Source organism: Cololabis saira, chromosome 2, assembly GCF_033807715.1.
Source record: "Cololabis saira isolate AMF1-May2022 chromosome 2, fColSai1.1, whole genome shotgun sequence".
NCBI lineage: Eukaryota > Metazoa > Chordata > Actinopteri > Beloniformes > Belonidae > Cololabis > Cololabis saira.
The window spans coordinates 13,784,525-13,800,728 of NC_084588.1; the positions used below are offsets into that span (position 1 = coordinate 13,784,525).

A 16,204-nucleotide genomic window follows, 5' to 3' on the forward strand; every position below is an offset into this window, starting at 1 on the left:
TGCTCATTTTAAATTTGATACCAACGACTTTTTCAAAAATCAGACACACAAAACAAAAGGCTGGAAAAGTTTAATGATGCAAAACAAATTCTAAATCCAGGGGATTTTATTTTCTGTGGTTTAAAAGATTGAGAGTTCACGGGAGACGGGTTTGAAAACTAATATTGACTGTTTGTGATCTTCAGGTCCTCAGGGAAGTCACTCAGGGTTCATGACCACTGCTGAGAAACCCCCCCACACCACAGGCACGAGTCACGCTCAGCTCTGCCAGGCAAAGAAAAAAACATCTAATAAACAAGCTCCCACACCAGCTTCTCTTCTGTTTCTTTTGGACAGAGGTGAAATGATGAGGTGTTTTGCGGACAGATCTGTCAAAAATGTAAGATTAATTTGGTAAATGATGGAAGCCAAGTCCTCCAGCTTGTTAGGAGCACCCATTTAAAAAGCATTTATGATGGTCTAGGTGGAAATGTCAAGGTTTAACTAATGCTGAAGGATCTAAAGAGGTTTTGGAGAGGCAAATGTCGCCATTTAAACAACAACCTTTTCAGGAAAGGTCACTGAGTGTAACGAATCAGGGGCAGGTGGACATCGTCTGGTCTTAAGATAGACAAGACTGAAGCGGTTTAAGCTTAACGAACAGCAACATGTTTGGTAAAAAAGACCACTGAAATACCTTAAGAGAACTGTGGAAATACTTGCAAATGTTTGCAAACCTCAATAAACAGAAGCATGTCATAATTGTGTGAGTGAGAAACTGATAATATCATGCAAAAAGGGATTACTTCATACAGTTTCTGCTAAAGGTGGTGCGACACCAAGAAGTTTTTTCTTCTTATAATCTCTATTTAAGGTTCTTTTTAAGTCTTTTTTTTTTTTTTTACTAGAAAGTCTCCCATAGCTCCTGCGGTCTCCTTTCCCTGCATTTGGGAAAAATCACCCAAAATAATGCTGGACTCCCATCATCTCTCGAGACAACTGTAAAACACTTTATCAGACAATGTGACACCTCAAAGATCACTTGAGGATACATCCAGTTACCTAAGCTACAGGAAAATAAGAGATTCAAGAGGGTTAAGATGTAAGTTAAAATGTCAGTAACCAAGCAAGACACCAAACAAGAGTGAACCCTCTGCAGTGTTGTAAAAGCAGCTTAACTTCCTCACATAAAAGATTGCAAAAGTTCCTCTGTGTCAATTTAGATAAATAATAACACGGTTTAATGTTTTACAGTACATGCTGTCGTTCATTTAAAGAGACCAAATGAACATTGTAAAACATCAGAATCTGAAGAGTGTATGTTTTTATGACAGGTTGTCGTGTGCAGACAGTGCGCCAGTGCAGGCCATAAAAGGCAGGTCTCTGTTAGCGGGCGTCCAAGATAGTCTTGCAGGTCATTGGTAAATATCTCCGTTACCAGGAATGGCCCCGCTGTAACAATTTTTAGAAATTTCTACAGAGCCAATGCAAGTCCCTGGCCTGAGTTTGGCACTCCAACTCACTGTGTCCCTGAAGATTTGGTGGGAGTGGGGACAGTGTTGATTGGGAACGCCATAGCCAGGAGAGGAAGTTGTTCATGTCTTACATGTCCCAACGCAGCAGCTGTCTCAGCTCCTTCCATATTCTTCCATACAGCCGATTGAGGCTGTATGGTGCGGATAAAAGCATCATGTTTTTATTTTACCAGGCAGTACTGGAGAGCTTGGTCCGATATGGGATGTCAGCCTGGTAGGGGAACCTCACTGTCAGGCTGAAAACCTAACTGGTCCGTTTACAGCCATGAAGGTGATGGGGAAAAGGGACCATCATTCCTTGCAGTTCATCTATGAACAAACAGTTTTCAGGCAGGCCCAGAGGATGGCAGCTGAGCCTTCCCACATCCCACAAGTGCAAATTGAATCGATTTAAGAACTAATTTGTGCCAACCTCCATCTAACTCCTTACCAATGCTCCATGAGTCCAAAGGACGCGCAATCATTTTTTTCATTTACTTATTTTTTATATTGTGTTTTATTATGGTGGTTTTTAGCATGTTTCAATTAATGTATGTGTGTGTTTTAATTGTTGCTGAAATGGTGTGCCTGGAGACGTATTGTTTTGTCACTGTAGCTGTCAAGGCATTTGTAGCTCAGCCGTTAAATCCAAGACAAATTTCCCCAAGTGGGACAATAAAGTATATCTAATTGAATTGAATTGAATATGTTTTCATTTTGAGTTGCAATTCCTTCATTTTTCTTCTTCTTTCATAGTTTTCTTCTTCTTTTACTATATTGGCACTTGTAAACAGGGAAAGTGGTGCCCTTCTGGCACCAAGTGTTATGACGCTATGTCACTGGATCCTACCGAGGCCAACACAAGTGGAGACACAAGAGCCTGACGATCAGAGGAGGAGGTTGACAAACACATGAAAACCCTCCGCAAACAGATAGTCAAGCATGTGATATGGACATAAAGCTTCACCAGCACAAGTAAAACCTGCTGCACCCTCCCCACCCTCATTTATAATTCCTCTACACTGCGGCTGAACTGACAAACCTTTCCTTAAACACGCCCCAGTAGACAGGTATCTCTCACATTCCCACCCTGTACAAATAAACAACTGTTCCACACTGTTATCACATAATTACATGGAAACCGTTGCACTGCACTGGCTTGATTTCACTGCAGGTGAGAATGTGTCCTTTGAACGCCGGGGATGTGTTAGTCATGTCAGGGCTGGAGACACCTGACTGAAGATCTGTCGTCTTTAAGTCTCTTTCCGCGAGATCTTGTTTTAAGTGTTTGGTGACCCACAGGCATTCCTTTTCCAAATGTCTGCACACACACCGAGTTTGGAAAAGTCGCACATCATCCAGCCGGGGGGCCGGCCTTGACCCCCGACCCCCGGAGATTTAGCTGTGACCCACCCAGCGCTTTGGAATTCCTGGTGGAGGGTCTGATGGTTATAGAGAGCGCTGCTGAATGGTGCACGAGCAGATGTTTAGTCTGAAGGCTCTTGCATCTGTAATGACTATGAATGAGGCAGCAACAATCGGGTTGCTCTACGGCCCTGGTCCGAGCGCGTTAACAAAACAACGCTCTCTGAACTTAGGGTGAGGCCCTTTGTTCCTCAAGCTGCTTCACTTTAGGACGTAGTAAAACATTTTAGAGAAACAAAATTAACTGCTATTGTACGTCCGGACAAAACACCAAGAAAGAATTGTGTTAAATGACAAAATGAAAGACCCATGTTGGCATTGGGCTGTTGCTTTCATTGTTGTTAGAAAGTCTAGACTCTCTTGTTCAACCATGGTTCCCTCTTCTCTTGTCTCTTTGCTTCACTTCAATTCATTTGCTCTTTCCACAACAGGGAGCTAAAACTTGGTACACCATCATACCTCAGGGATTATGAGCTTATCTTTTCACAGCGACTTTGATGAAGACAGAGCCTCTAAGGTCATCTACAGTCATCGTCTTACAAGAGAGAAAATTGGAGATACGCACGTAAGCCAGACTGAGATAAGAAATAACAGTGAAATCTGAGCTAATGCCCCAAAGGTTCCTCCACTGTCTCCCACATGCCAAAAACAAAGTCTGCAGGCACAATAAAACAGTAAGGAATGGATTTGGATAAGATTCACCATTGAATCAAAAAAAAAACTTGGTGGTTAAATGACAGAAATCCAAAATTTGGATCTCCACCAGAACCAAATCAGTCATTTCCAGGCATGAAGCCAACATGTCCATCAAACTTTATGGAATTTTTTATTTTCCTTTCAATGGGTTTTGAAACTCCCTGCAGACAGATAAAGACAAAACTAACCCGCTAAACTGTATAATTACGACTCTAATCCCCCATTATGCAGCTTTCAAACAGCAAAGTTCACACTTGTCGTCAGGCTTGTGCGGGCAGAAACATACACACAGGGCTGTAAACCATTATCACACTGAACATTGAAACCGAAAAGTCCTTCAGTCCAGTTTCGTTAGACTGTTGATATGTGCCAACTGCAATTTACTGGACCGGTTGCATTACCCTTCAAAATAAAAGCAAAAAGTTTCATTTTGTGCGAAGACTAACAAAAGAGGAAACTTAAACATACACAATCCCTCAGTTCAGTTCAGTCATCCATCCACTACCTATACCCACTTAGGCAAATAAACAAGTTGCAGTTCTCTGACTGACCACCGGGGCCTGGCTCCAAAAGCAAGTCAATCTCGCTTCATGACCTCCAGGTTAAAGGAGCATGAGACCGGATTGTGGCAGGATTTATGAAAAAAATCCATATACATTTTAAGTTTTCTAGTAATAATGTCAGATGAAGCGTTCCAAACCCAAAAGAATGAGCCCTCTAGTGTATCTCTCCTTTGCCTTGAACAGGCTGTGTGCTGCAAAATGTGCTGCAATTCAGAGTCCGAATTTCCCGCGCTGTCCTGTGGATGTGACGTCACATGACGCTGCATGTGCGTTCTCCCCGTTCTCCCGTGCCGGCTTCACTGTTGGCTGCAGTACCCCCGACGGCCGTCGTGGTGAAGGGTGGCGCTAGAGAGTCTCATTTCTTAAAAGGAGCCTCAAGCTCCTTTAAACTGTCCGACTTTACAGCAGAAATACAAATATTTACAAATATTTTCAAATAAAATCATATATAAACAATATTGCATAATTAAGGGTGTGGTCTTTTGACTGGTGGCATACATAGCCAATAGCTTATTATTTTTGCTACTATACTGACTTCAGAGCGCATTCCTGATCATCCTTCCTGATGATAGTACATTAAAGGATGGACAGCTGGGATAATTCAAACATCAGACATGATGGTCACAACAGTGACATCTAATGACATATTGGACATCTACAATCATATGACAAGACATCAGCATCTCCATACATCCATCTATCAACTTCCACTTGTACAAATGTGGGTTGTTGGGGCAGTCGCATAAGCAACAGGACAGAAACCTCCCTCCCCCTCGCCACCTCCTCCATCTTCTGGGGAAATACCAAGGCGTTCCCAGGCCAGCCCAGAGATATCATCTCCCCAGTGTTCCCCGGCTTTGGTTCTGGGCCTCCTCCCTGGTCCGACATGCTGAAATCACCTCTTCAGGGAGGAGTCGAGGAGCATTATCATCAGATGCCCGAACCATCTCAGCTGGCTCCTCTACATCTGGAGGAGCAGCGACTCTACTCCGAGCCCTTCTAAGCTAACTACACTTCTGACTCTATAGACTCACACTCAGGTTGTATTGATGGAATTACGTAATAACCATCTCACAAGTCACAGTGGTGTGGCGGTTAGTGGGTTTACTCCTCCAGGTACTCTGGCTTCCTCCACAATCCCAAAACATCCACTTCAGCATAATTGCTGGTTTTAAGTTGCCCATAAGAGTGAGGGTGGGGTTTTGTTTGTTTAAATGTGGCACTGTGAAGGACTGGTGACCTGTCCCTGCTTTTAGCCTGAAGAGAGCTGGGATAGACTCCAGCAGATCTCTGTCGCCCCAAATATTAATAAGCGGATATGGATAATGGATGGCTCATCAATTCTCAGGAGGCCTTCTGGTACAGAACGCAGCTGAAAAGTATCCATGCAATTTCTATACCTGTTTTATTACATTCAGAGTTAAGCAGTCGGGAGACTAGATGCTATCTCAGCTGTCCTTGGGTGAAACACAAGGTTCACCCTTGACTTGTCTCCCGTTTAAGAAAAAGTGCACATGAAAACTCAAACATACCTGATCGGAATCAATGACATTGACTACAGTTAGATAAAACAAAAAGCTTCTTGCTTTTATTCTTCTTCAGCAAAGTCCTGAGGGTAGATGTTTCTGCTTTGGTTATTGGTAACAGCTTCAACAGAACAGGGAGTAACATGCTGAAACTTTAAACTGATGAACTACCATTTAAAAAAATATATATATTTTGGATTCAGGTGAAGTAACATGTCTCAAAAGACGACTGACTTTGCTTCAGTCTGTTGTTAATAAGCTTTAGTCCAGATAAGAAGTGGTGTTTCTGGATTATTTTTCTTTGCATGACAGAGCATTCCTCTGTGTTTGTGGAGGGAAGCGTTCCTGAGCCCAGGCAGTTATCTCCGTTACAGAATCATGTCTATCAGTCATGCACTGCACCTGAGGACCCATAGATCACGGGCATCCAGTGCTGATTTTCAGTCTTGTCCCATGCACACAGAGATTTCCTCTCAATCTTTTGATAATGTTGTGCATTTTACCTCATTAGGAGTCTTTGCAATTTTACACCATCTGAGGAACATTATTCTGAAACAACTTCACACATTTTACATTCCATTTCTCTGTTTTTTGCAGGTTTGTGCATCTCTATCTTTACTTCTGAGAGACTGTGTCTCTCTAAGATGCTCCTTTAATAGCCAATAATATTTTTCCAGTCTTTTGCTGCCAATGTGCAACTGTTTGTCTCACTTTCAACAGTTGACATGTTTTCTATGTTCAATTGTGAACAAAACATGGGTTTAGGAGGTTTCCAAATCCTTCTTTCTTCTTTTTATTTACATTGATGGAGCCGGGGTTGCACAACTCAGAAGGTTTATTTTGACATGAAACATCCAATTGTGAGCTCATTGTTAAGACTCTGGATCAGTTAAAGATGTACTCATTTGTTTTGGTTTAAATTTGTCACCCTAACCTCAGTAATGTTGATCTGGGCTTACTTGAGGCATAGTTGAAGTAAAAAAATTACCACCTGCTGTTTAACTGAGGATCAGAAGCTGCATACGGCCTAAAGCCTACAGCACATCTGGTGCTCATTACAGCACTGTGGCACATACAGTGTTCAGGTAGTTCTAATCTGTACAATGTTTTACCAAATAAGAAAAGTTTGGGTATTAAAAGTCCTGGAAAAGCAGCCACTATCACTAGTTTTCAAAGTTCACATGCAACTGGGAGTAAAAAGGATTGAACTTCCTCCCCAACGGAGATGGTGACATCACTGCTTGTAGCTGCAAATTAGAGTCCTTGTTTTGAAGCTCAGTGTTCCATGGTAAGAAGATTAAATCTGTTCATGAGGTTGACAGCTTGGTCCCAAACAAACATTCCTCCTCAGAATCAGAGTCATCGGAGAGACAGAAAATGTGCCTGGAGCCAAATCTGCCTCCTTCTTCACACCAACACGTCTGACTGACACCATGCACATTTCTCTGACAAACCACATCCAATTCAGACCACAAAAGGGAAACATACTTATTTTTTCATTCTGTGTGCATAGACAAGAAGTTAATGTCTGCTAATAATAAGAACAATGACGTTTAATGTAAATGTTTGGTAGTAAGAGACAGATTCATAAAAGTTGGAACTAAGACGCAGCTTCTGTGCAGCCGGCCGTGTTTGTGTTCTCCGTAGCGGGGATGGGATTAGATAAAATATGAGTAGGGTATTTATAGCTGGTGACATTTGGGAGATAAAGGTAGTGTAGTAGGATGTGAGGAATGTAAAGTCAAGAGTTGCAACATCACAAACAGCAGGAGAATTACCTAGGAGAAGAGCCTTACAGTCGTCTGGATAAGACTTCTGCCCTTTGAACATTGGGGCTGCTCACCTGCAGGCTGATATTAAAGTTAACTGTCCTTCATGCAAAGGTCAACGGATGAATGACACAAAGGGCACAAAAATGAAACTTTTTCTTGCAACGATAATAGCTAAAGAAAAATGCACAAAACCACCCAGATTATTCTGCAGCTTCCATGAAGCAAACCACTGAGCAAACAACTTCAAACAGGGGAAAACAACTCAAACTGTCCCTGGAATTTATCACATCCCATTCCTCACTGCACTGAAACAAATGTTCAAGGCTTTGCACTTCCTTGCAAGCACATTACCTCAATGTAAATATTTAAAGCCACCAAATATTTCCCTGCTGAAAAGCAGTTTCAGTCGTTGAACAAACAAGCCTTCCACATACAGTCAGTGGAATTTGTCATCTCCCTTATTCTCCAGAAAGCTCCAGCCCGGACGCATGCAGAGGCCCGCCGTCTCACCTGGTGTGTAGAGAGGACATGGTGGATGCTGTTGGGTGAATCAGGCTCATAGTGTTGCGTTCTTGGTCAGGTGCGGATCATGATGTGAAGCGACGCGGCTGTGACGCGCGGAGCATCCCAGCTGAAGGCTGAGCAGCAACACCATCCATTTCTCTCTCGCTCCGCAAACTAAAGTGGCTGTGCGTCTCTCTCAGCTGCAGAACTCGTCCATCCAAACAGCTGTGTCACTCAGATCCCAAAACACATGTTTTTTTCTTTTGGAACAAATTGATTATGAAAATTGCGCATCTTCTGATGCAACAACTAAGTTGTCACTGCTTGAAAAAAATCCTTCCAGCTGTGAGCCACACGCAAGATGATTCCAGAAGAGATAGAAACGCGCTTCCTAAAGAGTATTTAACAGTTTCACTGCCGCCTGCAGGTAGCTGGGTTTTTTTTTTTCATTCAAAAAGTGGGTAGTTATATCCAGGAGCTGCTCCGTTTCTGTTTACACCTTCCTCTCAGTCCCGCTCCGGATCCAGAGAGCGGCACAGGACGGCACAAACGGTCTGTGAGGAGCCGGAGAGCTGCGGTGCGGCGGTGTTGTCATTGAGCTGCGTGTTTCAAGCCTGATTTATGGTTCCGCGTTAAATCGCGCATCGTACGTTGAGCGTCGCCGCGTGCCTTACGCAGTAAGCTTTGCGTTGGTGTAACGCGGAAGCATAAATCAGCCTTCACTCTCCCTGCACCTGAGAGGCTGCATTCCTGCAGTCCACGCCTCTCTCCTCCAATCACAGCCCGGCAGCTGCTCGGCGGCCCCAGAACAAGTGATCAGACTTCACCTTTGAGCTGGACTGGAAACTACTTCCAAGCAAAAGAGAGCCCTTTATTCCTGCACCTGAACTCATAAATCACTACAGAAAGTGAAGAAGCGCTTCAGCAGGAGGCAATCTTGACATTTTTTTTGTGATCAAATGTTTTTATTTTTATTTCATAATTTTCTTATTATCAACGGTGGCATCCACAGTTATGTTAAACAAATATTAACACATATTCTCACCCCCTTCCAAACCCACCCCTGGACATAAGCATTCGATGAAAACAATTGATAAAAAAAAAAAAAAAGATAATACAAAGATAATAGAAAAAAGGACAAAATCAAACAAAGGCAAACATAATAATGTAACAAGCTGGACAAGGATAGCTGCAACAAAGTAGTCTATATCAATTTTAAATACATCTTTCAAGTTTGGCCTTAATTTTATCTGCTGCCATATACCAAAATAAAATATTTTGTTTTGCATTATGGATTTGGGCTGTATATTTCCAGATAGATAATATCAAGGAAAGTCAGATACCAATGGGAGATGTGAAGCGTGGTGGTTTCCATTTTACTGCTATTATCTTTTTTGCTGCTGTTAGGCCAGCAAGCAAAATTCGTTTTTGACATAGTGAAGCATTGATTGTTGATAAATTATTTAAAATAGGTGTTTGAAGGTTTATTGGAATATTCTGTACTGTTATCGAGGATAATGCAGTTGCAACCTGTTGCCAGAAATTTGCAACAGGTTGGCATTCCCAGACCATATGTATGAAGGTTCCTGGTTTATTCTGAAATTGAAGGCAATCTCGAAATTTAAGTGAAAGTCTCTTATCAGACAAGAGTTAATTGTCATGATGGTGTAGAGAAGTAAAGTCACAGCTGTCAGACAGATAACTATAGCAACATGGAACAGAAATAAAAAATAAAAAAACATATGATATACTGTATCATCATTATATTCCTATGAAGCTGCTCTGTCTTGAAGCTCCCCAAAATTAGAAAAAACAGATGCATCAAGGATATAGGGAGTGATTTATTAATGATGACTGTTTGGATTGACTCTTCAAAGTCTGCGGATTTCAGCCAAACATCTGCAGGGGAGATGAAGTCCAGCTCCATCACTTTCATCAAAACACAACTTAAGGAAACATGTGTTGAAAGAAACTGTGTTTTTACTTCCAAGTGCTGAAGGAGGCCCCTAAACGTTCTATTTTTCTCCTTTTAATATCCTGTTTCATCACTCCTCTGGATGCTACTTGTTATTTCATGCCTTTATAATAATCCTAAATCCTGGGCTGGGAGCCTAAGTTTTATATACAACCTTGTGCCATGTCTGAAGAGTCTAATGTTATATGCAAATCCATCTTGAGGTGTTTTTGGCGTCCTTCTTCTATCTCAGATTACAGGTTTTAATCAAGTCTTTATTCTACAGAACCACGTAACAAAAAATGTGGTCTATACCTCGCTTTCAAAAACATTTAAGAAAGAAAAAAGCACATGCAAAAGCCTAACCAATGATTCGTTAGCTTGTACAACCACTTTTAGCAGCAATAATTTATCATTTTCTGCGTGGCACTATCAGCATCTCCAATCATTTTGGCATTTTAGCCTGCTCTTCTTCTGATTTTAGTTCATTGAAGTGAAATTTCAGACTGAAATCTGGAGTTTGGATCATTGCAAATTTCTTTTTTGGACATTATTTATTAGATTTATGTCTAAGGTGATGCAAAATAAGGCCAAATTATCATCCTGCCACCACCATGCTTGAGAATTAAGGTGTTTGTGAAGATATCTTTGGTTTTCTCCAAAGAGGGTTGGGTTTTTTTTAGGTTTTTTTATGTCCCATGTTCTCCTATATCTGAGGCATTTGCTTCGTGATAATATTTGGTAAAGATCTGTTGGGGAGTGGGTGGGGGACTGTGTCCTGATTTGTAAAACTTTAAAACATTCTTCATAACATGGCTAAGATGATTGCCTGGGTCAGAATTATTTTTACACTTGATTTTTAATGTCAGAAATCTTTAGTACTAAATGCAAATGCGCCTGTTTTTAACACAGTATTTTGATAGAATTCTTTACCTCATACAGTTGCAAAAATAAATTAAAGCTGCAATCAGCGATGAACGGGCCCTCGCACCCTTGTGCACGTTCAGGTGTGCTGCAGTGGAAGCGCTTGTATGACTTGCATGTAGATTTCTTCAGACCTGGACATTTAGCGAATGACACCAGCCATGACTCTCTATATCAAACCATTCAAAAGTTATGGCAGAAAGTAAGAACTATCAGATATCGACCAATCAGATGAAGGGGCGGGGCTAATTTGCAGCAAGTATGTTCAAGGACTCAAAACCGAGTCCGATGACACCACCCTAGACTCTTTATGTCAAACCATTCAAAAGTTATGTCAGAAAGTAGGAACTATCAAATACGGACCAATCAGATGAAGGGGGGGGCGCGCTTTTTGGCGTCTATTGTCGCCATGATAACGCTTTTGACTGAGAAAAGTAATGCGCGTTGTCGCAGGATCGAGATGCACATTTTGATGTATAACACACCTGGGTGCACGTTACGGTTCGGGCGAAGAAACGGCCGAAGAAATGGCCGAAGAAATGGCATAAATTGCGGCAAAATTACACAATTAATTCAAAATGGCCGACTTCCTGTTCGGTTTCGGCCGTGGCGCCAAGAGACTTTTCTTTAAGTTGCGACATGATACAGGTGTGTACCGATTTTCGCGCATGTACGGCAAACCGTATTGTGGGGCTTGAGGCATGACGTTTTCTAGGGGGCGCTGTTGAGCCATTAGGCCACGCCCATTAATGCAAACCATTAAATATCACATTTATCGCCAGGCCTGACTTGCGTTCAAAATTTGGTGACTTTTGGGGCACGTTTAGGGGGGCAAAAAGGCCCTCATTTCATCGGAAAAATAAAAACGAGAAAAATAAAAACGAGGAAAAAAGAAAATTCCTACAGATACAATAGGGCCTGAGCACTGTAAGTGCTCAGGCCCTATAAATAAAACGGTTATATACCTCAAACAGAAATATCAAGATTTGGTTGCAGAAGTAACTTTTGTTGTGAATTATTGCTACAGTATAAACTTACTGAATTCAACTAAACTGAATTTGAATTGAAAACATTGGCCAACAACGTCGGAACATTATTGCATCCAGTTGCACTCTCAGGCCGGTCTCCAGGCAGCGTCTTTGTTGCTCTTTTTGCAAGGACAGATTTCTGACCTCTGCAGAGATTATCTTTGGGATTTGAACAAGCACTCATTTTTATTTTTAAACAGTTTATAGCTTCATTTTAACCGTGTTATGTTGTTGGCTGCTGATTGACTAAAGACTTTTGCCCCAAACATCATTTTTCTGGCATTTTAAAATGGTTTGGTTACAGTATATTCTTATTATTTATTCTTTGGATGCATGTGATGTGTATTTCTGCATTCAGCAGTTACACAGTTGATAATACCTCTACCATGTTTTTCTGTGGGAAGAGTGTTATTTTTCATCAGATTTATATGTATATGTCCATAGAGCAATACTATTACTCTTTATTATTCCTATTTACTATTCCTATTATTCACATGACAGAAACATCTGAACAATTTTATGACTGAAACAATCTTAGAGTTTGAATAAAATCACTATTAACTCCAAAAGTATACTTTATTATAATAATAATAATAATAATAATAATAATAATAAAGTACACTTTTTTAACAGGTAAAGTAACATTCTGCTCAATTCAATTCAAGTTCACTTTAATTAAAAGCAAAACCTCAGAACAGAATTGTGTTCAAGAGCCCCAAACCCCCAAGACAATAACCAGAGCCTATTTTTTCATTGTTCATATTTTCTTCTCTCACTTTTATTAAGGTCCTTTCCATTTTTATTGTTTGTCTCCGGTCGTGACATCATCGCACCCCCCCCTCCTCTATGGGCGCTTTTACATTAATACCCACTCAGCCCGACTCGACTCCTGGGTTTCAGCCTTCAATCACTTCAAGGACAGAAACTTCATCTGCAACTACATGTCAGGACATTTCTCTGCGTTAATCACCCCATACCAACCCTACTTTTTCACAGGAACGCCATTCTTTTTGTGAACGTGTGGAGCTGTATCCCCCGGGCATCCACTTTGCCTCTCCCGCCCTCTGTTTTATATCTGACATGCGGCAGCCCCTTTCAGCGGGTTCGGTTTTGCGGTCTGTGGCGGACGAGGCAGAAAGGTGAGGGCCGGCTCCCGTTTCCGACGCTGCTCGAACAAATGAGATGACTCAGTGATGGTGAAGCAACCATGTGGCCTTTCCTTGAACTCAGAGCCCTGTCTCCTTCTTGCTCGGTGACAGCCCCCTTCATGCTCAGCCAAGGCGGAGACAGTTCATCTGAGCTGCTTTACACTTTGAACACGTAACCTTGAATTATCATCTGGAGCCGTGTAGATGAAACCGAAGAAACAGGATCACATTCATCTCTCCACACTCTGGGATGTGAGAGACCCATCCGTCAAGTTTCTCCAGTGTCAGTTGAGAGGTACTCAGGATATAATAGTGTTTTTGAAAATAGAGCTGACGACTGCAGGATGTGAAGGTGCATTCATTCGAAGCCTGAATTAGTACAAATACCACAGGAATGACAGAATGTACTAAAGACTTAGACCCGCGGGCTTGTAACTCTTCAGGAGCATTAACAACATGCATGTGGTTTAAGTGTTGACTTCCTTACGCAGGACAAGGACGAGCGGCTCGTGCTTCTCGTGGAGAAATGTGACCCTTTGAGTTGTGCAAGGTCACATGTCCTGAGTGACAGGTCCCCCGTAAGCACACGCCCACCTCCACTGGTCAATCAGCTTGTTATAAATGTGCTGAATGAATGAAATGCATTTATAGTGATCATCTATGTTTCTGGTGCAGAGAAGCAACCCAAACATTTGGCCACAGGCCATATCAAATAAGGGAAGTTACTCAGTTCACTTAAAGGGGACCTATTATGGCATTTAATGTATATTTTAAACAGGCCTTGAATGTCTTAAAAACAATCTAAAGCTTGTTTTTTCTACATAAAACAGAAATTCCGCCTGTGGGCCATGTCTCTATTTTTACCGCTTCTAACCTAATTTTCTGTGAGGGATTCTGAGGGGAGGGGAGGCTATGATAATGAGGCTCTGTGCTGATTGGCTGACGTGTAGCAGGGGAGGGAACAAAGCCTCACTCCGGGCTGAAGAGCAGCGGCTGCGTACACAAAGCGTGTCCCATGCGAGGGAGCTCCGGCGACAAAATCAATTCCATTGCTTTATTTTTTTTGTATTGGACTGTCCTAACTGGCCGCGAGTTTAACGGTTTCAGTGTGGACAGAGAGTGTCCGATATCACGCAGCTCGACGCGATAGTCGGACGCTCGCATTCAGTTACACGGTTTAAACGGATCTTAAAGCCTGAATTACGGTTCTGCGTTAAATCGATGCGTACCCTACGCCGTAGGCTCTGCGTTGGTGTAACGCGGAACCATAAATCAGCCTTTAGTCGCCTCGTCTTCACACTTATTCACACAGGAAGATTTAATTGAATTCTAAACAGGTACACCACAGTTATTTACTCCGATTCCTCATCATTTCATTCCTTATGTTACAAGACAAATGAATCATGTTAACTGTAAAGAAATGACAACACTGAATGTTCACAAATGGCAACTTTATTGTTAAAAAAATAAAACATAAGTTGTATATAAATAACATGTATGCACTATTGCTGGCTCAAGGAAGGACCGTGCGTCTTCTGAAGGTGTCGTTGAACAGCTTCAGGTGCATTGTTGGAAGATCTGAAATCATAAATAGAAGAAAAATGTATTACTAATAGAGCTCCAGTGTTCCCTAACACTCCGTTAGGGAACACCGGAGCACCGGAGCTACTCACCGGTCCGGTTCGGTGAGTGGCCCCGGTGCTCCGGAGCTAAGCTAAATACTTAGCCCATGCAAAGATCATACTTGTAGACAAATATAAATAACATAAAAAAATAACGTCACTTACCGCTGACTCGTGTGCAGTTGCCGGGTCCGTACTGTGGGCACTGATGCTTTTATGAGGGTAAATGTCGATGCAAAAACTGTCCCCTCGCTGTGGAAACAGTCACCGCTTCTGAACAATGGCGGACGGCGGCAGCGGAGTTAGTTGTGGGCGTGGTTTCAGCAGCGGAGGCCAAACCTCTGCGCCTATGGTGACGTCACCCTAGGTGCAGAATCTGAACGGCTCGTAGAAGTCACATGACACTGGAAGATTCAGCCGGGCGGGGTGTACAGACCCTGCAGAATTTCGTGGCTTCCCAGCTTTCCTGTGTTGGCAGGGTGAGGGGAGACCACTTTATATATGTTAAAACAAGAAAAAACGTGTTTTTCATAATAGGTCCCCTTTAAGCTGCCGAATTTTGAATTTCAATGAAGGTTTCTTTTAAAAATGACTGTTAATAAGTCGGACTGTTCACTTTTTATCAATAGGTTGTTGGCTTGTTTGTACTAAATATAGTTAGCTAAATATATGTTAAATATTATTGCTAAAAATGGATACCAGCAGCAACGGCCAAGTCCAACTTTTGGAAAGGTTCAATTGTGTTAGCAGCTGTAATGTGGTTAATGTGGTGTGGCGTCTTTCCAAGGTGCAAACTTCCAACTTCTAAGTTAAAACACACTGCTGCTCCTGCAGCCTCAGCTCTGAGAAACACGTGATAGTCGTTCTCATTATTCCTGCAGTGTCCTCATCAGCCGCTCTCGCTCATCCGTTTCATGCTCCTTTCTCTCCATTTCATTCCTGTCCTGTGACTTCTGCAAAGGACACCTGCTCAGCTGCAGCAACAGCCAGCTAAAACGTTACTGTGTCTTTTAAAGACTCATTTAGTTTGACTTTCCTTCCTGTGGAAGTGCTGCCTAACAGTTCTTTCAGCCTCCGAGCTGTCACTCAGAGTTTTTATGACGACTTTGAGCTCCTATTTTCAGTGACTCTTGAATCGTGAAATCATTTTAACTCTCAGCTGTGCTTGAAGTCAAAAACATTGTAAGTTTTATAGGAATGTTTCCATCAGTAGTGAGCACTTATCCATGTACTGTACATAACGATTAGCTGAGCGCTCTGAGCTCTCCGCGCTTGTCCCGGCTTGTGGAGAGACTTTCCTCTGCCCTCCCAATAATTCCTCCATCATTTCAGAGCCCACTTCACTGTCGAGGGCTCACCTGTGTTGACTGGAAGCCAGGTAGGCCGGTGTTTACAGTAATCATCAAACGCACGCATGTGCATTCACTCTCTTTGCGTGTCCTTTGGCAGCCCGCAGCGCTCTGCTCTGTAATAAGAGGGTCCGGAGGAGAAGAGGCTCCTCACGCCATTAGTGAGGAGGTGGTGGGGACGGGGGGTGGAATTGGAGTGC

General features: G+C 42.3%; 1 protein-coding gene across 1 annotated transcript in view; it reads right to left on the bottom strand.

Moving 5' to 3' along the window:
• The window catches only part of adamtsl5 (ADAMTS like 5), a 41,648-nt gene extending 33,114 nt beyond the window's left edge, over nt 1–8,534 (bottom strand). Inside the window, exon 1 of the mRNA XM_061738461.1 lies at nt 7,986–8,534. Within this exon, the coding sequence (XP_061594445.1) occupies nt 7,986–8,035 (50 nt within the window). The 5' untranslated portion in view covers nt 8,036–8,534. The remainder of the gene's footprint in view (nt 1–7,985) is intronic.
• Nucleotides 8,535–16,204: the final 7,670 nt, after the last annotated feature.